The sequence below is a fragment of the Rana temporaria genome, chromosome 6 (assembly GCF_905171775.1).
Source record: "Rana temporaria chromosome 6, aRanTem1.1, whole genome shotgun sequence".
NCBI lineage: Eukaryota > Metazoa > Chordata > Amphibia > Anura > Ranidae > Rana > Rana temporaria.
The window spans coordinates 18,339,791-18,352,264 of NC_053494.1; the positions used below are offsets into that span (position 1 = coordinate 18,339,791).

The 12,474-nt window shown below is 46.3% G+C and overlaps 1 protein-coding gene across 1 annotated transcript in view; it reads left to right on the forward strand.

The window, feature by feature from the left end:
* RGS11 (regulator of G protein signaling 11) overlaps positions 1-12,474 on the forward strand; it is a 137,074-nt gene that overhangs the window by 13,395 nt on the left and 111,205 nt on the right. The window contains exon 2 of the mRNA XM_040356370.1: positions 5,499-5,595. Within this exon, the coding sequence (XP_040212304.1) occupies positions 5,499-5,595 (97 nt within the window). The remainder of the gene's footprint in view (positions 1-5,498; positions 5,596-12,474) is intronic.

Genomic DNA, 12,474 nt, shown 5'->3' on the forward strand with positions numbered 1-12,474 from the left:
CGACCCTGCTTCTGGCTCTCCCTGGCAATTTCAAGGGGGGGAAAACGACCCCCCTTGCCCTATGGAGCGGACGCCCATGGGCAAAATCCCTTCGCTGAGGCATTCATTAGCCTGTGCAATCTATCTACTGCTATTTAGGTCTCCGGCGGAACTGTGAAGTCTTGTCAGTCTGCCAAAAGCAGCGGTTTTCGCTTGGTGAATGCCACCTGCTGGCTGCAAGTGGTAAATAGGAAATATTAAATATTTACCTGTTTTATTAGGAAATTGTATAAATGTAAATTGGTGTTTTAGTACCAAAAATAATTCTAATAATAGGAATATTATTTATATTAATAAAAAAATATATATTAAAGCCTCAACACTAAATGGCACCCGGTGAGTATGCATCCCCAGAGCATGGTCAAATAATGTGTGTTGTCACAAGAATTGCACAGGGGTATATGACAGTGTTTTGTACCACCCCTCAACAATTTCCCTGAAGCCCCCCCCTAGATCATCAGACAGTACATCTCCAACTGGTACTATTCTTCTTTTCTTCTTCAGTAAATGTATATTGAAATTTGAAGGATCATGCCATAACGTTATGACAGCAGAATAATAACCACACAATTAACATCAGCGCATGAATTTCAGCTGGAAAACATATCGCAATCAAATGTTCATGAAATAACGATACAAGTGGGGGCAGCCTAATACCGTTAATGGACTCTGATGATGGACGCTAATTTGCACCTAATAATATGCCTGTTACATTGAGAGCCTAGATGTAACATTCTGTAAGCAGAGAGGTTAACTAATAGTAAAAGCCTAAAGGGGCAGATCCACAAAAGGATTACGCCGGCGTATCTATTGATACGCCGGCGTAATTTTAAAATTCCCGCGTCGTATCTTTGTTTTGTATCTACAAATCTTAGGTGCATTTTTTCCGCCCGCCGCTAGGTGGCGTTTCCATCGAATTCCGCGTCGAGTATGCAAATTAGCTAGTTACGGCGATCCACGAATGTACGTCCGGCCGGCGCATTGTTTTTACGTTGTTTGCGTTCGGCTTTTTTCGGCGTATAGTTAAAGCTACTGTTATGAGGCGTACTCAGTGGCCCAGATTCAAGAAGATATTGCGCCCGCGCAACCATAGGTTGCGCGGCGCAATAGCTGTTTTGCTCCCGCGTAGCGAATGCCCCTGATTCAGGAACATCGCTACGCGGACTGCAGCCTAGGATATGACAGACATAAGCCTCCTTATGCCTTCATATCTCAGGCTGCATTCTTGCGTTGGCCGCTAGGGGGCGTGGCCATTGTGATCGGCGTATAGTATGCAAATTGGATACTACCACCTATTCACAAAAGTTGCGCGGGCCCTGCACACGCAAGGTACGGAGTTTCCGTACGGCGACTTTAGCGCAAGGCTGCTCCTGCTAATAGTAGGAGCAGCCAATGCTAAAGTATAGCCGCCCTTCCCGCTCGTGAAATTTAAATTTCACGTCGTTTACGTAAGTGATTCGTGAATGGCGCTGGACGCCATTCACGTTCACTTAGAAGCAAATGACGTCCTTGCGACGTCATTTGCCGCAATGCACGTCGGGAAAGTTTCCCGACGGAGCATGCGCTGTTCGCTCAGCGCGGGAGCGCGCCTAATTTAAATGATTCCCGCCCCCGGCGGGATCATTTACATTAGACGCCCTTACGCCGGGCTAATTAGCATAGTGCCTGCGCAATTTACGGAGCTACTGCTCCGTGAATCGCGGGCAAATCGAAATATTTGCATGGGCGCTGAGCAAAAATCGTTGCCCTTTGCCCACGCAAATATTGCGCGGATCTACCTGAATCTGGGCCAATGTTAAGTATGGCCGTCGTTCCCGCCTCGCATTTTGAATTTTTTACGTCGTTTGCGTAAGTCGTTTGCGAATAGGAATTTGCGTAGAATGACGTCACCGTCGTAAGCATTGGCTTGTTCCGGTTAAATTTCGAGCATGCGCACTGGGATACCCCCAGGGACGGCGCATGCGCAGTTCAAATAAAACGTTGTTTACGTCGGGTCACGACGTATTTACATAAAACACGCCCCCCATTACATCCATTTGAATTCCGCGCCCTTACGCCACCCAAGATACACTACGCCGCCGTAACTTACGGCGCAAATTCTTTGTGGATTCGAAATAAAAAAAAAGTTACGGCGCCGTAGTGTATCTTAGATACGCTGCGCCCGGCGTACAGATGCGCCGCTGTACGAGGATCTGCCCCTAAAGTGTGCAAAAAAAGGGAGGAAAAAGCAAAATGGAGAGGAAAGAAAGGACATGGGGGGGGGGGGGGGGCGGAATAAGGGGCATTCCCTTGATAGCAGAGATTTCACGCAATGATATCTGAGGTGCAGGGGTCACATTTTTGGTGACATCCAATAAAAAATTAAAGACAAGCTTTCACTCAGATCTTTTAAAATCTTCGTACAGAATCGTTTTTTTCCCATACTCAAAGATACTTTGAGTATGGGATTGATACAGGTGAAGGTTGGCAGAGTGCGGCCGAGTGCGGCCGAGTCCCATAGCAGGTCCCGCCTTCTGGAGCCTGCGCAACGCCTATGATGGATGTCCCACTGATCCAATGCCACAACCGCGGGACGTGTGGCGTCCATCATAGGCGCTGCACTGGCTCCAGAAGGCGGGAATTACAATACGGCCGCCGCGTATTGGCGCCACACCCCTGCTTGGTGCACACCCCTGCTCAGGTTTGTCTGACAACTTCTGTCTTTCATGAATCCATGCTGTCTGTTGCTTAAATTTTTTTTTCCAGCAAGAACTCCTCTATGCGGTCTTTTATTAATCTCCCCAGTATCTTCCCAACTATAGAAGTTAAAGCGGTCCTCCACCCTAAAGTGGAGTCCCGCTGATCGGAACCCTCCCCCCCTCCGGTGTCACATTTGACACCTTTCAGGGGGGAGGGGGGTGCAGACACCTGTCTAAAGACAGGTATTTGCACCCACTTCCGGCCACACGCTACGGGCGAAAGACGGGCATTCCGTCACATCCCGTCTGTCGCCCGTTGTGTGCTGGGAACACTCGGCTCCCAGCACACAGCGTGTGAGCCAATCGGCGGGCGCAGCGCGACTCGCGCATGCGCCGTAGGGAACCGGGCAGTGAAGCCGCAGCGCTTCACTTCCTGGTTCCCTCACCGTGGATGGAGGGGGGAGCAGCAGGGTGACGAGCGATCGGCTCATCCTCTGCTGCGATCACCGCTGGACTCCAGGACAGGTAAGTGTCCTTATATTAAAAGTCAGCAGCTGCAGTATTTGTAGCTGCTAGCTTTTAATATATTGTTTTAGTGGCACATCCGCTTTAAACTAACAGGTCTATAGTTACTTGGTAAAGACGTTAATCTTCCCTTCCAATCCAGTGGTACCATTCCAGTCATTAACAAGTCCCTAAATATTAGAAACAATGGGCCAGATCCACATACATTTAGTTAGGCGCAGCGCATCAGAGATACACTACGCCGCCGTACCTTACCTGGCGTATATTCGAATCCTCAGCGATTTCGCGCTGTAAGTTACGGCGGCGTAGTGTATTTCTGGCGACGGATTTCAAATTGGGCGGGTTGGGGGCGGGTTTCATTTAAATGAAGCGCGTCCCCGCGCCAAATGAACTGCGCATGCGTCGTCGCAAAATTTCCCGCCGTGCATTGCGCTAAATGACGTCGCTAGGACGTCATTTTTTTTAACTTAGGCGTGAGTTACGTCCATCCCTATTCACGGACGACTTACGCAAAAAAAAAAAATTCAAATTTCGATGCGGGAACGACGGCCATACTTAACATGGCAATTCTATGTATACGCCAAAAAATACCAGCTTTAACTATACGCCAGAAAAAGCCGACTACAGACGACGTTAGAACATGCGACGGCCGCGCGTACGTTCGTGGATCGTCGTAAATCGCTAATTTGCATACCCGACGCGGAAAACTACGCGAACTCCACCCAGCGGGCACCGAAGTATTGCACCTACGATCCGAAGGCATACGAAGCCGTACACCTGTCGGATCAAACCCAGAAGCCGTCGTATCTTGGTTTGAGGATTCAAACTAAAGATACGACGCGGGAAATTTGAAAGTACGCTGGCGTATCAGTAGATACGCCGGCGTACTCTCTCTCTGGATCTGGCCCAATGGCTTTGAAATGACAGAGCTCAATTATTTTAGGATCCGTGGGTGGATGCCATCTGGTCTAGATGCTTTATCCACCTTTATTCTTTCTAAATAATGGATTATATCACTTTTGAGCCATTGTGAATCATTTGGGGCTGTGCCACTACCACCCCCATTATGGACATGAGCTCCCCCATGCTCCTTTGTATACACAGAGCTGAAGAAAGTATTTAATAAATTTGCCTTCTCTTTTTCCCCGTTACCCTCTCTAGATTTTTTTATAAAGGGCCTACATGCTCAGACTTGACCTTTTAATATATTTGAAGAATTTTTGGGGGTTTGTCCTACTATCTTTTGCAATCTGTCGTTTGTTTTGAATTTTTGTGTCCTTGATTTCCTTTTTACATATTCTGTTATATTCTTTGTAACATTTAAATGATGATAACATTTCTTCATTTTTATATTTTTATAATTGGGCTTCGACTCTGGTCACAAGGGATGACTGTAAATAAAACTTCAGATTATAGAGCATAGTAGCTCTGACTTTGGCCATTCTGCGGTATTAGGTCCCAGCTCACCATAGCTGCACTCACTAGGCTTGTCTGGAGGTGGAAGAGGTCAGTCACTTGGACGAGATAGAATTTGGACAACAGATGTCTGAATATCTGTACAGATAATCTTCTTATATCTGACATTTTGCTGTCAGGGAAAACCCCCATTGGTGTGTAATTATGGAAATGTTGCCACACATCAAGCGTTAATCCCCAAATCCCACGCAACACTTTCAATCGGTATGGTACGCACCATGAATACACTGCAATAGAAAGTGAATATTTAGGATTACGCTATATGACCAGTCTATGTACAGAGGTTGTGTTTAGTAAACTGTTCTTTTGTGATAAAGAAAAAAAAAATTGCTATGTAACTTCTGATACCCGGCTGTGCAAATACCATCAGCCCTACTCATCCCTCTGCTGCACTTCTGTGTCTTCTGGACAGATGGAAATGCCAAGGATTGGCTCCCTGCCCACCGATCCTTGTCCATACCCAGGAGCCATGCCTATCTAAAGGAGAATGTTGGGAATGCCTAATTTGATGTAATTCCTGCAATGGATTTTATCAGGAAATATTTGAACTGGTGATTATTCCAGATTCAAGTACAAAGGAAAGCAAAAGAAATGTAAAAAATAAAAAAATTTGAGTGTGCAATTTTTTTTTTTTCACAAGAAAATAGAGTGTGCAATTTTGCTTGATTTTTGGACTATTTTAAAAGAGCTAAAGTATTTTAAAGTGTGTTCATTTAGTGATATATTTCTGCCCCTCATTATCTCAATGTCTCTAATGACACCTCCATTATTTCCCATCAGATGGAGCGTTTGATCGTGGCCATGCAGGACCCAGATGTCGGCATCAAAATGAGAAACCAGCGCTTGCTCATCACGGTGATTCCTCACGCCATGACCGGTGAGTCCAGTCTTATCAGTAGAAGCAGTTTGTAATTAGTCCTGTCATAGAAATCTTTTGTGTAAAGCCAAAACTTTTTTCTTTCCTGTCCATTAGGGACACAGGAATTCAGATCCTGTAGGTGGCAGTATAACCCGAATGTATCTGACTTCCTGTTTGGCTTAAAGAGGAAGTACGTTTTCCTGTTTAATTGTACCTAGAGGTAAGCCTATAATAAGGCTTGCCTCTAGGTACTGTAAATATCTCCTAAACTTGCACTGTTTGGGATATATTTACTATATACGCTGGAGTGATGTAATTGCGGCTCTGGAATATCAACCAAAAATCCAGAAAAAACACATGATAAAAATAAATAGTAAAATAATATTTGATCCCCAAGCAAAACATGACTTAGGGCCAGATTCAGGTAGGGCGGCTTAATTTTGACCCGGCGTAGCTACGCCGCGTAAGTCAGAGAGGCAAGTGCTGTATTCACAAAGCACTTGCCTCCTAAGTTACGGCGGCGTAGCGTAAATGGGCCGGCCTAAGCACGCCTAATTCCCATTGCGGTGATGTGTCGCGCCGTCGCCGCGATGATGACGTGGCGACGTGCGCGACGCTGTCATATAAGGATATCCACGCATGCGTCGAATCATTACGACGCATGCGAGGGATGGGTTCGGACGGATCGATCCGGTGAGTCTGTACAGACCACCGGATCGATCCGCTGCAGCCGATTCCAGCAGATAGATTTGTTAGCATGTCTACAAATTTTTATCTGCTGGAAATCGGAAATATCCGCGGATAAATATCCGCTGGAACGTACACACCAGGGGATCTATCCGCTGAAACCGATCCGCTGAGTTTTTTCAGCGGATGGATCCTCTCGTGTGTACGGGGCCTAAGTCATCCCCAACTCTTCCCCACTTTATTTAATTTCCAACATTTAACGAACTCCACTGAGGTGTAGAATTCGATGTCGAAACTTGCCGCCCCCGGGGAGGATTGAAGATCTGATGTCTTGCATTGGTTTTGATGCGTCTGTCAGTTTCTGATCCAGTCTCTGCCTTGTTACTGAATAGACCCGGACCCGGTGCGAGGCGCAGAGACATTATTGATGTGACACACAGGATAGGATATGAAAGGGAAGGCTCCTTTTTTCCTATATAGGAAGTGTTTGTATTTCATGCTGCTTCTGGAAGATGAATAATTCACACTAAAGGTTTTTTGCAGGACCTGGGAAAACGCTATTGATCTTGTAAGAATGCGTCTGAACGTTTCTCAGCGATGTGCCGATCTCGCGGAATAAAATGTTCAAACCTAAAATGTTCTGCTTATTAAAGTACAGAAGTGCACTTCGCCTCTTCAATTCAAACCAAAACCTTTTTTATTTTGTCTTGTATTAAAGCTGACCCCCCCCCCCCTCTCGCCCCCCCCCCTCTCGCCCCCCCCCCTGCGTAAAATTCACATCAGCACGTTCCTCTGCGGACCCCGTGAAATCACTTAACACTTGTTTCTAAAACATAAAAATGTTTGCCTTAAAGTTGTATTAAAAACTTCAACAAAAAACTCTGCAGCAAAAAAAGAAATAAAAAATTATTATATTGCAGATTTAGTGGCTGTGTTACTTTCCATTTTTTAGGCTTTTTTCTTTGTTTTTACTCACTGATCTTGGCAGCAAGTCTGTTAATTTCCAACTGCCTTTAACACGGAGATCCCCAAACTGCGGCCCGCGGGCTGGATGCAGCCCTTTGTTTGCCTTTATCTGGTCCTTGGAGCACCATTCCATCCGCTGATACCAACGATGGGGCACCATTCCTCCCACAGACACCAATGACGGGGCACTATTCCTCCGACTGACACCAATGATGGGGCACCATTTCTCCCACTGACACCAATGATGGGGCATCATTTCTCCCACTGACACCAATGATGGGGCATCCTTTCTCCCACTGACACCAATGATGGGGCATCCTTTCTCCCACTGACACCAATGATTTGGCACCATTCCTCCCACTGACACCAATGATTTGGCACCATTCCTACCACTGAGGCCGCGTACACACGGTCGTTCCAAACCGATGAGAATGGTCCGACGGGCCATTTCCATTGGTTCACCGCTGAAGTGGCCTGATGTTCTGATGTGTGTACACACCATCGTTCCGAAAACCGATCGTGTCAGAACGCGGTGATGTCAAACACACGACGTGCTGAATAAAATGAAGTTCAATGCTTCCAAGCATGCGTCGACTTGATTCTGAGCATGCACGGGTTTTGAACCGATGCTTTCTGTACTAACCATCGGTTTGGACCGATCGGGCAGCGGTCCATCGGTTTGATTTTGAAGCATGTTTTAAAATTTTGGACCGAAGGACAACAGACCGATGGGCTATACACACCGTCGGTTTGGACCGATGAAACTGAACCTCGGTTCATTCTCATCGGTTTTGTCCGACCGTGTGTACGCGGCCTGACACCAATGATTTGGCACCATTCCTCCCTTGAATACCAACAATAAGAAATTATTTCTCCCATTAGAACCAATGATGGGGCGTGAAGTGGTTAAAACTCTTTCACCCTAAAAACTATTTTCTAACATTACATTGACATGACTCTCGACATTGACAGTATGCCGTTTTTTTTTTTTTTTGCTGTACATACCTTCGTACAGCAATTTTCTTCCCTGGCTTCCGGGTAGTGAATCCACGGGAGTGGGCATTCCTATCCAGCAGGTGATTGACGTGACGACAAAAACTACCTTCCTCCGTCGCATAGGGAGCGTCACGAGTTGCCGAAAGAAGCCGAACGGCGGTGCGCAGGCGCCGTATAGCGCCGACTCGCCGTTCGGCTTCTTTCGGCAACTCGTGACGCTCCTTATGCGACGGAGGAAGGTAGTTTTTGTCGTCACGTCAATCACCTGCTGGATAGGAATGCCCACTCCCGTGGATTCACTACCCGGAAGCCAGGGAAGAAAATAGCTGTACGAAGGTATCAAAAAAAAAACCCGGCATACTGTCATTGGCCCAGATTCAGTAAGCAATTGCGCCTGCGTAACCTTAGGTTACGCAGCGCAATTGCTGACTTGCGCCGGCGTAACGAGTTCTCCTGATTCAGAGAACTCGTTACGCCGACTGCAGCCTAAAATCTGCGTGGCATAAGGCTCTTATGCCACGCAGATTTTAGGCTGCATTCTTGCGTTGACCGCTAGGGGGCGCTCCCATTGTGGTCATCGTATAGTATGCAAATTGCATACTTACGCCGATTCACAATGTTGCGCGGGCCTTGCGTACGCAAGGTACGGAGTTTCCGTACGGCATCTTTAGCGTAAGGCTGCCCCTTCTAATAGTAGGGGCAGCCAATGCTAAAGTATAGCCGCCGTTCCCGCGACGTGAGATTTGAATTTCACGTTTTTTGCGTAAGTGATTCGTGAATGGCGCTGGACGCAATTCACGTTCACTTTGAAGCAAATGACGTCCCTGCGACGTCATTTGCCGCAATGCACGTCGGGAAAGTTTCCCGACGGAGCATGCGCTCTACGCTCAGCGCGGGAGCTCGCCTAATTTAAATGATTCCCGCCCCCAGGGGGGTTCATTTACATTGCGCGCGCTTACGCCGGGCAATTTTGCCGGCGCGCCCTCGCAATTTACAAAATCGTTGCCCTGCGCCTCCGCAAAAATAGCGCAGATCTCTTTGAATCTGGGCCATTGTCGAGAGTCATGTCAATGTAATGTTAGGAAATTGTTTTTAGGGTGAACCCCCGCTTTAAGAATACATACTTGAATATCATTTATTTTATAAACCAGAGTTTAGTGTCTCTTTAAATCTCTAAACGTGCGCATTTCATGTTAGTTTGCTGGACAGATGTACCGAGCCGGCATTGGACACGGCTATGTACATCGAGGCCCCGGCATTGACCTATTTTAGGAAATGTTTGCTTTTTATTTTCATAATTCTTGCCGGGGAATGAGGGAGGTTTTCCTGCCAGTAAACATACTTAATAATTCAGTAAGTTTAATTTTCAGAAACTCGAAAGCCATTTAAACCCTTCGCTGCCAGGTGCGGCTCGCAGACATGTTTTCACGGCAGATAATATATGATACCGATCGCTCCTTTATTATTCCCAAAACGTAATTCCTAACGTAAATGTGTCTTACATCTTAGCTCCCCCTCCCCAAACCTTTTGGCCCCCGCTTGCTGGATTTTATGCTTTTTAACTACTTAAGCCCCGGACCTTTAGGCAGCTAAATGCCCAGGCCAGGTTTTGCGATTCGGCACTGCGTCGCTTTAACAGACAATTGCGCGGTCGTGCGACGTGGCTCCCAAACAAAATTGACGTCCTTTTTTCCCACAAATAGATCTTTCTTTTGGTGGTATTTGATCACCTCTGCGGTTTTTATTTGTTGCGCTATAAACAAAAATAGAGCGACAATTTTGAAAAAAATGCAATATTTTTTACTTTTTGCTATAATAAATATAATAAATATCCCCCAAAAACATTTATAAAACATTTTTTTCCCTCAGTTTAGGCCGATACGTATTCTTCTACCTATTTTTGGTAAAAAAAAATAAGCGTTTATCGACTGGTTTATAGCGTTTACAAAATAGGGGAGAGTTTTATTGCATTTTTATAATTTTTTTTTTTTTTTTTACTACTAATGGTGGCGGTCAGCGATTTTTTTCATGACTGCGACATTATGGCGGACACTTCGGACAATTTTGACACATTTTTTGGGACCATTGTCATTTTCACAGCAGAAAATGCATTTAAATTGCATTGTTTATTGTGAAAATGACAGTTGCAGTTTGGGAGTTAACCACAGGGGGCGCTGTAGGGGTTAGGGTTCACCTAGTGTGTGTTTACAACTGTAGGGGGGTGTGGCTGTAGGTCTGACGTCATCGATCGTGTCTCCCTATAAAGGGGATGACACAATCGATGCGCCGCCACAGTGAAGCACGGGGAAGCCGTGTTTACATACGGCTCTCCCCGTTCTTCAGCTCCGGGAAGCGATCGCGAGGGGGCGGCTAGAAAAGAATAGCCGCGCCCTCATCCTGGATCGCTCCCTGAGGCTTACCGACCGCCGCATGTACTGGGGGGGGGTCCCGATCGGACCCCCCACCCGCGGCAAGGCAGCGACGTGCGGGCACGCCGTTCTGCCTGCCCGTGCCATTTTGCCGACGTATAATTACATGCGGCGGTCCTTAAGCGGTTAAGGCTTCAGCCCAGTCATTTAACACAGTAGGGTCCACTTCGCCTCTTTTCCTGGCTGGGTGGTCCTTACTGATGTAGCACCCTGGGGTTTAGTCAGGGAGCTCCTCACAAATTTACTTGCCAAGAGTAGTTATCTTGGTCGATGGAGAGAGATCTATTGATTTCTCTCTAAGTTTGGCCTTGTTGCACTTTTCTCTTCTACCACTAGGTGGCCGGGAGCTTGGTGGTACTAGATATGAAAAGGGCAACAAAAGGTCAGGTTATGGGTATGTGGGGTATCTTGGCCTGCTGGGAGAACCTATATATTCTGGTGGGGTCTGGTGATCTATGTTCTGTGACACCAGGGGCCGAATCGACAAAGAAGTTACGCTGGCGTATCTATTGATACGCCACGTAACTTCTAGTTTGCTCCAGCGTATCTTTGTTTTGTATCCACAAAACAAGATACGCCTGAAGCTGGGCTAGATCCGACTGACGTACGTCTTAGTCGGATCTAAGGTGCATATTTACGCTGGCCGCTAGGTAGCATTTTCGGTCGATTTCCGCGTTGAGTATGCAAATTAGCTAGATACGGCGATCCACGAACGTACGTCCGTCCGACGCATTTTTTAACGTCGTTTCCGTAAGGCTTTTTTTGGCGTATAGTTACCCCTGCTATATGAGGCGTATCCTATGTTAAGTATGGACGTCGTTCCCACGTTGAATTTTGAAAACTTTACGTCGTTTGCGTAAGTCGTTCGCTAATAGGGCTTTGCGTAGAATGACGTTCACGTCGTAAGCATTGGCTTGTTGCGAAATTGGTTAATTTCGAGCATGCGCACTGGGATACCCCCACGGACGGCGCATGCGCCGTTCAGAAAAAACGTCATTTACGTCGGGTCAAGACGCATTACCATAAAACACGCCCCCATCTCATCCATTTGAATTGCGCGCCCTTACGCCGACACAGTTACACTACGCCGCCGTAACTTACGGCGCAATTTCTTTGAGAATTACGGGAAATACGCTGTAAGTTACGGCGGTGTAGTGTATCTGAGATACACTACGCCGGCCGTAAAGAAGTGCAGCGCTTCGTGGATCTGGCCCCAGGACGGCTGTCTGGGTGGACATGTGTCATATGTCCCGGGCTGCTATGAGCGTATAGCCTGCTGACACCATCCAAAGCCATCCAAAGCCCTGATGCGTTTCGTCACCAGGACACGTAACTTCCTCAGGGGGACATTTAAAGGGGACACAGGCGCTTTATGACCTTTCATTATATGAGGGTCCTATATTTAGGGTGGGAACCCAACTGGTGGTGGTATTCACAGGAGGTAGAAAAGTGAAGTGGATGCATTATTAAAGCAGGTATTCATAATTATGTTTTACTAAAGAAAACACAAAAAAATACTTTATATAGGCATTTTTATTTATTTATTATTTTTTTTCATATGTATGTTTTAACAGAAATTAAGTAGTATTAGCGCTACACCTTTTTATCTTTACCTTGTATCTCACTACATTGACACATAGGGGGGTTATTTACAAAAGGCAAATCCACTTTGCACTATAAGTGCAAAGTGCACTTGAAATTGCACTTGGAAGTGCAGTCGCTGTAAATCTGAGGGGAAGATCTGAAATGAGGGGAAGCTCTGCTGATTTTGTTATCCAATCATGTGCAAGCTAAAATGTTGTTTTTTATTTTCCTTGCA